A 12,248-nucleotide genomic window follows, 5' to 3' on the forward strand; every position below is an offset into this window, starting at 1 on the left:
GATTCAGATGATTCTTCCATGGTTTAAGATTTAGCCAGCTACACTCAAAAGTCCATCATCTATGTCATTATTTAAGTCAGAAATAAATCCATGACCCAAAAACTATACATATTGTTGAGAGTCTCTTAAATCTGAATGATATAGTATCAGTATAGTTTCATTATACCGGAGTTTTCATGTCAGTGTTAAACATCAAAGACAACATTAACCGGGCCTGAGGTCATCCTGTAACACTCAGCTATTATATAAAATTTGCTGTCAACACATGTAGCAGTTTTGGCTGCGCAGCGTTGTCTTTTCTGTCATATCTGTTCATGTCATGCATGAACCCAGCTGTAAGACTTACGACCAGCTTATTTATTTAATAATAAGGTTGACTCATGAGTACTTTTCAACAATGAATCACATACTGTCAACTGCTGCACTGGAACTACTGGAAGAAGTATTCATGTCTCTTTGCAAAAGGGAAAGTAGTAATAACACAAAGTAAAAATGCTCTCTTAAGTAGAAGTAAATCATTCAAAATGTTACTTGTATAAAAGTATTTCATTATTTTACGCAAAAAGGAACTTTAAGTATCAAAAGAGAGTAATACTAGAGTGGTTAATGATAGCTGTTGTACTGGAGTAAAAGCACATTATTTCCCATAAAATGGCAATACTCAGGTAAAGTACAAGAATTATGAAACTGGATTTATGCATACACACTTGTGTAATGTATAATTAAGTGGGCTATATTTTACAACTACTTCAATATGATGGTTTTTTAAAAACTATATTCCGTTTTTTACAATTGGTAAAACCCAGCAGCATAAGTACAACTTTTTTCATCATCTAAATGTTTCTTTTATGTTAACAATGTAAAATAGGAACATCATGCTCTTATTTTATAAGCGCAGTGCTCTAACTTCCGGCGCTGCTGCGGTACTTTGCCGCTCTCTTTGCCGCAGCGCCGCCCTGAGCGCATTCCTGCTACAGAGAGTTTTGAGCGGACCACAGAGGCTGCACATTCCTCTGTAGGCGCGGTGGACTTTCCCGAACCACAGGTTGTTTCGTGTGAACTGGGAAAAAAACTATTTTAACTCCGTATCGGGCTAATGACGCTTGTTTGTGCGCTTCAGCGATAGTAGCTGTTAGCTGTTAGCCGCAGGTGGAGTGGACAGGGGACACTGTGGGAAATGGACCGCGAGAAGCAATCAGAGCCTGTACCTGCTCGTTTTCAGGGAGTGTGACAGACTGATCGGAGGTAAGGAGCTTTATTGTTGTTGTATTGTTGTATTATTGTTTCCTGATTATAACGTCCAAACTACACTTGAACAAACGTCTGTGGTCACAGCAGCCGGAGTTGATTGAAAATGACTGAACCAGGTGAATATTTCAGAGACACAGAAGTAGTAGTCTTTATATTGATAGCGTCGCTCCTGCTACACTGTAAAAGTGTGAAACACCATTTCAAGTTAACCGCTGAAGCAGGGGTGTGTTAGAATAAATCATGACAGGTCTAATGAGTCACGCAGAAAATAAATCACTATTGGGCATCAAATTGACACTGGGCCGCCCGACAACCAGTTCATTTTCAGTCCGTATCGGCTCATTACTGCTGATTATTCATTAACAGTTTCATTTCAGTGTGTTTTTGACCATGGCGGGCTGCTGGCAGTGGTGCCGCCGCACCTGCCTGTGCTGTCTGACCGAGGAGGAGAAGAAGACCATCGCTGTGGACAAAGAGATCAAGAGGATCCTCAAGCAGCAGAAGAAGAAGGAGAGGAAGGAAATTAAAATCCTCCTGCTGGGTCAGTGACTGTACGCACACACACACACACACACACACACACACACACACACACACACACACACACACACACACACACACACACAGCTGTTTGTTCATCTTTCACAGTAATGATGGCACTATGAGGCCCTGTAAGAGCACACTGATGCTAAATATATTTATCAAGCAAATAAAATGAATGAAACTGACAGTGATTGAGCTGAGAAGACCCGATAAGGAACACCCTGCATACAAATTAAAACTGCCTGGCCTGTTTGGTAGCCTGCAGCCAAGTGAGAAAACTATGGAAAGCATGTGTCACAATGCTAGTATGTAAAGAATGGGCCAGATTGGGATTGGCCTGCACCTGACAATCACAGCCCAGAAACCTGCAGGCCTACTTCACAGCTGGTTTGATGACTTTAGACCTGATTGGTGGATATGCCCAGCTGCCAGACAGGGAGTATTAACAGGTGGTAAAGTTGGATTAAGGGGACATAATGCTGACGTTACAGCTGAAACTGTTTGTTGATTAATCTAGAAAAAGTATTGACAACTAGTTTGATGACTGATTAACAATCACACACACACACACACACACACACACACAAAAAGCCAAACATTACGTAGTTCCATCGTCTCAGTTGGAAGGACTTTTCTTTGCCTTTATGATTTTACTGTTTTATAGACCAAACAATTAATAGATTCATTGAGAAAAGAATTGATAAGGAACAGTCTCATTTTTGTTGTTTAGTCATTAACACTGGAGGTACAGAAAGATGCATTTTTCACTGAATGGCATTGGCTGATATTGTAAAATAAATGTTTCCATGTAGTCTTACTTCAGGGCAACATGGACAAAAGTTATATATAGATCTTGGGGGCTTACCACCTCTACTAAACAATTTCCTGGGGGAAACCCTGCAATGATATGGACGCACTGTAAACAATAATATTGAATTATTGCCCAGTCTTACTTCCTCTCTGAATGACAGAAAACAAATGTTTGTGTTCGGGAACAGGACTGTCAATAAAACATATTCAGCAGTTTCCTTCAACACAGTCTGATTGGAGGATCAGATGCGATTCCTTGAAAGCAGCGTTGAGAAATAACAAGAAAGCGTTTGGCAGAACAAGAAGCTGAAAGTTTGAGCTTCCTCTCGCAGACGGCCAATTTAATGATACACGTCCAAAGAGCACCAGATAGCACTCTCGAGCAGCTTAATTACGACTTGAGGTGGTGTCACTCTGCAGCATGTCGTCCGCCTCGCCTCTCCATACATGTGTGAGGAGCAATATACCAAACAGACAACTTGTTATGAAATACAGAAATACCGATACAATTAAGAGTGCTGTAAAATGTCAAGTACGGTGTTCATTAAAATGAGGCTATCAAAGAAAATAAATCAGGTTTCAGGTTTATTTCTAATCCAGGCACTTCCTTTGAATTTGACTTCAATCTCTGAGGCTGAAACTGAACAGCGAAGAGAAAATGTGCATCTATTAGAGTAACTTCCGGTTCAACAGTGTCAGTCAGTCACCTTGTTCTTCTGTTGTGGTTTACTGGTTTTCCTTTTAGGGCTTCTGAGCTTTACATCCCTCAACTGCACATGTAGCTGAGAAACAATGCTGTCAATAACTCACAGTATTGTCCTGTTGAAATTCAGCTTTTGGCAACTTGCTATTCTTTGAAGTGAATTAATCATTTAATAGCTGCGGGAGGGTTTTACACATATTTTTTAAAAGATTAGTCCTCACTTGCCATAACAGGAAACGCACAGGTGGAACGATGGCTTGTTATTGTTGTTAATGAACTTGTGCTTTTCCTGTTGTGACATCTCAAAATGTCTCGTGAAAAAAATCAACTGCATCAAGCTTTTTTATATTCTAAGGTTGAATCTTTCTTCTGGCTGAGACACAAAGGTGTAACTCAATGCCTTCTACATCACATTAAATGTGTATGTGTATTGAGAGTTATTTATCTGATACTTTAAAGCTGCTGTAAACACAACATGGGCCTGTTGTTGTGGTGAACATGTTAAAAAAAACAGTTGCTTATTTATACATCCAACAGACACAGAGTACGAATAACATTTATTTGGAGTCCGGTATTTACTCTCCTTTTAGCTCTGTTTCTCTAACTGTCTGCTTTTTGGTGCTGGGCAGGTAGCGTACAGTGTGTTTGTCACAGCTGTCTGCTGCTGCTGGAAACAATGTTGATGACAGTGATGAGACTGAATCAAAACAGGGAAGTTGCGGGCCTTAAAACCAAAACAGTGAGCTGAAAAATGAAAATGCTGAGCTGAGGGGAATTGCAGAGTGTTAAAGTTAATTCTCTGTGTCACTGTGAGCTGAATCCAGTTAGTATTTCAGACCATATAGCCCCGTTAAAAACTGGAACCTAAAATATTAAATCACCTTTATCTGTCTGTTTCGTAAACCACTTATCGAGTTGAGGGTCTTCGGACAAACACATTTAGAGTTTTCAGGTCACCGGACCTGCATGCATTTGGACTGGGGAAGTAACGACACGGAAAGAACATGAACAGACAAAGGCCCAAACCAACAAACAGGCAGGTTCAAACCGTGGACCTGAATGCAATGAGGAACCGGTGGTAACATCTGAGCTGTTGATAGACTCGTACTTTACATAATAATTGTTGGTAATTTATTATTTCTCCCATTTGTTGCCTCAGGTACTGGGGAGAGCGGAAAAACCACCTTCATCCGACAGATGAGAATCATCCACGGACGAGGCTTCTCAGAGGAGGAGAGGAAGTCCTTCACCAAATGCATCTTCCAGAACATCTTCACAGCCATGAAGGCCATGACGGGAGCCATGACCACACTCAAAATCCCCTACTCCAACCCAGAGAACGAGGTAGACTCGCATGTACACGAACCTCCACCAGAATGAACACACATGGACGCGCCAAGTTACACATGAACACACTCAAAAACACGACGTCAAGTGTGCGGGCGTCAGGGCGAGTGCACTCACTGGTGCCCACATTAAACAAGAGGCTTCAAACACACACATGCAGTGTGTTGTTGCCTATAAATAGAAGCTGGCAGTGTCACCATGAACACACACAATCCTTGGGTAAGGCAGATGTTGGAGGACGAATCACACAGTGAACCTGCAACCTCCCTCTGCTTTAATAGACAGTTATCAGGTACAGAGTTTTGTTAAACTTCAGTACAGCACAAAATCCCCTAATACGCCAAGTCTCTCGCTGTCTTTCAGATCTACGCCAAGTGGCTGCAGGATGTAAACATAGTGCAGATCACCCAGCTGGAGCGGGGCTACGTTGACGCGATCCGCCGCCTCTGGGCAGACTCGGGTATCCGGGTGTGTTACAGCCGTCGCTGCAAGTACCAGCTCCTGGACTCCACAGAGTAGTGAGTAGCTGTATTTCTCAGCACTGTACCACACCCTGAGTCAGGGAACCAGAGGGTATGACATGATAAAACACTGTTGCAGCAAGTTGCCAGCAATGATATCACGATACAGGAATCTACGATAGACAGCAGCGTCGTGCAAGACAGGGCATCACAACATCTGTGAAAAAAGAAGAAAACGCACCTCTAAAACTGATCAAAACGCAGAAAGGATCTTCTACTGATTGTATTTACTGCACACTTTAAAGTACAACATGTATACTTCAGAGACGTCTGAGATTAAACAATTTGTAAGTGCAAAGAGTTTTAGTTGTTTAAAAGGGTATATTATATTATTTTTATAACTATTCAGACTAGGACTGCAATTAACGTTCATTTTCGTTATGGGTTAATCTGCAGATTCTTCTTTTTATTTCACGGACTTCATAGATTGAATGATTAATCTATGAAATGTCAAAAATCTCCCAAGGTAGCGCCTTCAAATTGGTTGTTTTGTCCAAAACTCAAAGATATTTAATTTACAATCATTTAAGACAAAGAAAACCAGAAAATTCTCACTTTTGAGAAGCTGGAACCAGAAAATTTTTCACATTTGTGCTTGACAAATATTTGAAACGATTAAAAGATGATGAAAATTGTTGACGATAAGTCTTTGACAAATATCTGCATGGCCCGATCGCACAAGGAGTGAGACGTTTGAACACAAACGGCAATGTGTCATTGTTCTAATTTCAAACAGGCATAAACCCAACAATCAGAACATGAGAAAAATGTCTGTATTATACCGCTACAAGTACAACTACAGTGATACGACACAATCTGTGTGCCAGCTAATGTGTCACAAGAGAACGCGTGGCAACATATTATTGTATTGTTTGTTTATGCCACATCTGACCTTTGTACCAAAACTCACAAGTGGAGACACAGAAAGAAAAGGCTGTTTAGACAAGTTGTTTTAAGCTTCTATTACTGCAGAATGTTTTAATGAAAAGGTGTGGAGGGCCGGTGAAGCTGTGCGTGCTCATTAGTTCCCATTTTTTGTATTTTCATATTCTCATTCTCATCTTTTTCATTTTGTGATAAATAAAACAAAAAATCTTTTTTTTTCATACAACATAAAATAATGGATGCTTTTTTTTCTTGGCATATCCACATTTGTTTCTACCTGTAAATATATTTCAGACCACTTTCAGATTTTCAAACAAATCACATTATTAATGTGTGTAATTCATTTTTCAGCTTTGTTTCAGCCCCACATACTTGCTCGTCATTGTAGAGACCACTGGAGGGGGCTGGTTCTTTACGGACTGTACTGTAACCTGACAGCCATGTTGAACCACCAGTTGATCAAAGAGTATTTGAGGGAAACAGCCAACTGTCTTGTGAGATCATCTTTTAAACAGAAACCTTCAGAAGTCCTCGCACAGAGCGCCACAGAGTTACCCTCAGCCTGTGTCTATGTAATCACCATGAACAGATTCAACATGCAGCAGTAGGTGTGAGCCTCACCCTCCAAGTATCTGATGTGTCACAGAACAAAGGCTCGGCTCAGCCTGCCTCTGTTTTCTCTCTTTTTCTATTGCTGTTCTGTTCTGTGTTTACCCAGCAGCTCAATCATCACGGTGTGTGCATGATAAGAGACAGGCAGTCAACATTAGCTAATGACAGCTTGTATCAACACGAGCTATAAAGCCGTCATCTGTACACAGGCTGATATGGACTCACTCTACTCCCTTGTATTTTTATAATCACTGTGTTTTTTTTAATCATCACAGTTCATCATATATCTTCTGTCACTTCAGTTTGTTTTGCCGCGGCTGGATGGGATGTAAACAGAGGCAATATGTTTCACAAGAGGTCAGGAACCGTTGTAAAACCTTTTTCTTCTTCTTCTCTCTTTCAGCTACATGAGTAACCTGGACCGCATCTCCGCCCCAGACTACATCCCCACAGAACAGGACGTGCTGCGAGTTCGATTCCCCACCACGGGCATCCACGACTATTCCTTCACCATCAAGACAATCACGCTAAGGTAACCGGTCTTTGGGTTACCAGCCTGTCAGAGGCACAGATCTAATGCTGGCACTATTCACTGCACTGTGGAACAGAAATACTATTGACTCTCGCAGAGGCTTTGCCTGTTTGGACGCAGTAGGATCAAATGTCTCACTGCGTTTGTACAAAGCCTCTGCCGGGAAGTGAGGTGTCACTCTCTGGGTTTATTTTGAACATGTGTTGGTGTTGTTTCTTTCTGAGACCAGAGGAGAGGGAGGGTCTGACTGCAGCTAAGCAGACAAAGATCAGCGTTCGCGAACATCGTGTTCCCAAATGAAATGACACCTGCAGAATGAAAACAACCTAAACTGAGGAAAAGGTTTATGTCGGTTCTTCGATGACACAGTTGGCAAACTTCAACGCATCAAAATTAAACAATCATTCCAAATTGTTTTTCACTGTTTAATGTCTCGGTATTGTTGAGACATTAAACACTTTAACTTTAAAGCTCTCACTTTTAGTTTAATTTGAGGTTGTTTCTGAATGAATTCCATCCTTCCTGACAGGATTGTGGATGTGGGCGGTCAGAAGTCGGAGCGCCGGAAGTGGATTCACTGTTTTGAAAACGTCACCTCCCTCATCTTCCTGGCCTCCCTCAGCGAGTACGACCAAGTCCTGGAGGAGAGAGAAACCATTGTAAGAGCACCGTGTGTGTACTTGTGTTTCCACAAATGCGTCTATGTGTCCCTCACTTGGTCTGCAACTGCAGAAGGTGGACAAAACAATAGAAACAACCTAATGAAAAGGGACTTTCAAAGTTAAGAGGAGTTAGTAAACAAGCTGCCCTTCATAAAGGCATCTATCAATCTATTGATCTATCAGAGCTAAGTACAGTACAGTATTGTCAGTCAAATGTACTTACAGTATCACTAGTAAAAGTACTCATTATGCAGAATGGCATAAATGTGTATGATAAAATTCAAAATCAGTACCATCCATCCATCGTCTCATCCGAGCCTTTTCTCAGTGTCTTGCTCTCTTCTGTCATTTCATTCGACCACCAGCAGGTTTCACTCTTGCACAAGAAAACCTCCCCTCTCTCTCTCTGTCTCTCTCTTTGTCTCTCCTCAGCCTCTCCAGCCCTCTGTCGCCGTCTGTCTGTTCCTCCCTCCCATCCTGTCACTAAGCCGTTTATCTCTCCCAGCCACTTTACAGTCTGCCAACACATTCATTAACCTCCACAGTGGCCCGTGTGCTCCAGACCCCCCCCCCATAAACTCCCCCCTCCTCTCTCTTGCTTCTTCTCCGTTTCATCCTAAACCATACAAATCCTTCTTGCCATCCCTGAGAATTCGTGTTTTTCTCTCTCTTCAAGTCAAAATCATCTCTCGAAAACTCATTGTTGCAATTCTTTTATCTACGACAAAATCTTGCCCACCTGTATTGAGCTGAAGTGCTGCAGCCTCCAGTATGGTACCTGACGCTGTTTCTTCCCTCAGAACCGTATGCATGAGAGTCTGGCTCTGTTCTACACCACCATCCACTCTCCCTGGTTCCTCAGCACCTCCATCATCCTCTTCCTCAACAAGACTGATATCCTGGCTGACAAAGTCCAGACCTCTGATCTGCAGAAATACTTCCCCAGCTTCACAGGTAAGCTGTGGATGCATGTGTGTAGTGAGGTTATTTTAAACTAATAGCAACTGTTGGATTAAAAATGGTGAAATGATTAGTCCATCATACGAATAGTTGATGAAGAAATTAATGAACCAAAGTTCTGATAAGAGCTCATTTAGTCGTTCGTAAACATTCCAGCTTCTCAAATGTGGGGATTTCGTGGGTTGGTTAAAAAAATGATCAGTAGATCAATCAATGAGGAAAAAACTTGCTAGTGTTGAGGCGTGTGTGTGTGTGTGTATGGAAGTGTTTATGAGTCTGTGAGGACCTGCCTCTTTGTGATCATGGTGTAAACACAATAAACCAGGTTTGCAATGTACAAGTAAGGGTTCAGACTTTCAAACAAGAAATTACAGCAGAATTCGAGGGAAGGCCTGAGGACGCAGCCTCGTCAGCAGCAGATTTCACCGCCATCAACAACCACAATTGCAGCTAGTCGTCCGCAGGTGTGTTTTCTCATCACAATGTGGACAGAGTCTTGTCCGAGACCAAAAAGGGTTGTGATGTTGTTTTTCCCCATGTCCAATTTGCTTTGGGCTTGCAGCTATCTCATCACATCCTACTGCACCTGGATGGAAATAATGTATCATTTCAAATAAATAATTTGCAAGTGATTTCAGTCCCAGAGCGTCCCTGACTCTGAACTGGAAAGGGTCTCCCTCCATCGCTGTGTTGGGGTCAGCAAAGTCAGCAATCAAGCTTTTTTTTTTTGCAAGCATTATTTCTTTCTTTCTTTCGGTCTCTCCACAAACATGCACACACACACACACACACACACACAGTTGCAAATGAGTCACTTCCAGGTACTTGGTGTGCTTAATGATGTGGCTGCAGCCTGTAACTCTGCTGGTGTGAAAGGCTGTAGAGCATTGCCCTAACAGCCCCTCCCCCCCACACACACTACCCTCTCTCCCTCTGTTACCCATGGCAACCACAGACAGATACTGTGCTTCCCGCAAGCCCTGCACCCCTCACACACCCCCAGGGTGTACACGTGTGAGGTGTGTGTGTGCACAAGGCGGGACTTACTGGCTGCAAGCGATTATTTGTGCGTGTGTGTGTGTATCTGCAGTGCGCCCACTGTGTTTTACCATCAGCATTAGCAGGGTAAAATAATGACTCATACAGGGTCAAGCTCCTTGATGTCAATTTAACCTCAACGACAACTCTGAGCAGTTCCCACCACAGGCAGCTATTTGCTGCCGTTTTCCTGTGTGGAGACTGAGGTGTTTTACTGCTGCTGTAACCACATGTGAAGGCTACTGTTGTTAAGTAGCCCTGCAGTCCTACAGCATGAGAAACTTAAACTAGGGCTGAAATTATCTATGAAATAGTATATTGACATAAAACAGTAATTTCCAGCAATCAAGCAAATTCAAACAATCATGGCTTCCAGCTTTTCAGTTTCAATACTTTCATTGAATTGGCTATAAAATGCTGCTAAATTTCCTACAGCGCAGGGAAATCTATCTATAGCTTGTTTTATTCAACCACCATGTTGGGTTTATTATCATATATCAAAAAGAAAAGTGTCAAATCCTGAAATTTGAGAAGCTGCAACCAGCAAGTGCCATTTTTGAGTAAAATGATTGATTATCAAAATAATTGCTGTTTTTTTGATTGACTAAATTGACGTCACTGTGGACCCTAGGAACTTTTGCACATTACATAAATTAAAGGATTACTTGAAAGTATGATGGACTTAAATGATAATAAAATGTCCTCATGTCTTGCCTTCCAGGGCTGCAACTAACAATTATTTTCATTATTGATAAATCTACATATTATTGTGAAAAATGTGAAAATTTCCTAAAGCACTTATGGATTATTAATAGTATAAAAAACCCAAGCTATTGATTCACTATCACATAAGACAAAGAAAAGGCTAGAACGAGGGATCATTTGATAGTTTTGCTTGAATTATTTTTTGCCTTTTTTGTTGTTCACTCCCATCCCTCATGTCCGTCTCTCACCTCTGTGACAGGTAAGAGGCAAGACCCTGAGGATGCCAAGAACTACATCTGCAAGTTGTACGAGCAGCAGGCCATCAACCGCGACAAGAGGGAGGAGTGGAAGACTCTCTACCCGCACTTCACCTGCGCCACAGACACCAACAACATCCGCAGGGTCTTCAGCGACGTCAAGGACACGGTGCTGCTCAAGTCTCTCAGGGACTATGGGGTCATCTGAGCGTTTACAAACAGGAGGAAAGCGTTGGTTCTGGTCTCTTACTTGTATGAGAGAAGGACCTGATGAAGATGTCGCTTCTCTCCTCTCTCCTCCTCTTCCTCTCACTGACGTTTTGGGAGATTGGGAGACACAACAAGACTGAGTGACTTCTGATCAGCGAGCGAGAACCTTATTTCTCTCAGCCAGCAGCTTTTTTTCTCTCCATTTTCATTTTGTTCGTTTGTTTTTTTAAGGTGAAGAAGTGTTTGGGTCATGCAGTGACTGAATTGATCCATAATTGAAGCAGGAGCAGAGATGCTATGAAGTGCTGTGCTGCCATTAACGGAGTAATGACTTTCACAAGTGGAGATGGGGTCATGCTTGGGTACACCACCCTGTCACACGTTTTAAAAGGCTTTATTTGAATTCACCAGGTACATTCAGGTATAGCAGATGCTCGCACACACTGAAAACACACAGTTATGTACCATAAATGGCAATACATTAATTAAAATCTACTACGCCTTTTATTATTAGACATCCTGAATCATTGGATTTTCTCTGTGATTAATGTCACCTCAGAGTCTTTGATCGTTTCACAAACACTGCGCTCCTGTCAGAGCACCAAAATCCCTATTGATTACAGTTATCTCACACAGGCAACATTTCTTACATATTATCTTATTCAACACATCTGTTTTTATCAGTTATCACGTGCAGAAAGATTGTGTAACTGCAGTATGTGATGCCATCCTTACATTCACCTCCAGTCTTGTGCTCTTTCTATGTGATTATGCAACCCCCTGTGATACGCAGGGATACAATACAACCTGTGTCCAGAAAAGAGAAGAACACAACAGGAGAGTGAATCTTTATTGGAAATTGCTCCACCGCCAGTCCATGCAGGGAGTCACACAAAAACAAAGACAGAATCACAATGAATGTGATGTGTAAGAAAGAAAAGTTCGAATAGTTTAAACACTGAAGAAGCATTTAGTTAGAAACCAAATGCTTCAACGAATGAATTTCTAGCTTCTCTTTGCATAGGTTAAAGCACAATTTCTTCCACTTTTTGAAGTAATTTTCCCCCCTAACAAATGAATTTGCATTTCTTGGTCAAACACCAATTAAACTGCGCAGTACAGCAGCTGAGCACTGGGTGAGGAGGCAGGTATGATGTGTGTTTTAGGGTGGTTATTAGCGGATCCACCTGTTTTGCTGAAGTGCGCTTATGC

General features: G+C 41.9%; 1 protein-coding gene across 1 annotated transcript; it reads left to right on the plus strand.

Moving 5' to 3' along the window:
- The first annotated feature begins 1,095 nt into the window (after positions 1–1,095).
- LOC139287825 (guanine nucleotide-binding protein subunit alpha-14-like) lies at positions 1,096–11,870 on the plus strand. Its single transcript, XM_070909006.1, has 8 exons — positions 1,096–1,245; positions 1,629–1,792; positions 4,467–4,651; positions 5,018–5,172; positions 7,076–7,204; positions 7,734–7,863; positions 8,667–8,820; positions 10,829–11,870. The coding sequence occupies exons 2-8, from the start codon at positions 1,642–1,644 to the stop codon at positions 11,032–11,034; spliced, it is 1,110 nt and encodes a 369-aa protein (XP_070765107.1). The 5' UTR covers positions 1,096–1,245; positions 1,629–1,641; the 3' UTR covers positions 11,035–11,870.
- Positions 11,871–12,248: the final 378 nt, after the last annotated feature.

The sequence above is a fragment of the Enoplosus armatus genome, chromosome 7 (genome assembly GCF_043641665.1).
Source record: "Enoplosus armatus isolate fEnoArm2 chromosome 7, fEnoArm2.hap1, whole genome shotgun sequence".
In the NCBI taxonomy this organism is placed as follows: Eukaryota; Metazoa; Chordata; class Actinopteri; order Centrarchiformes; family Enoplosidae; genus Enoplosus; species Enoplosus armatus.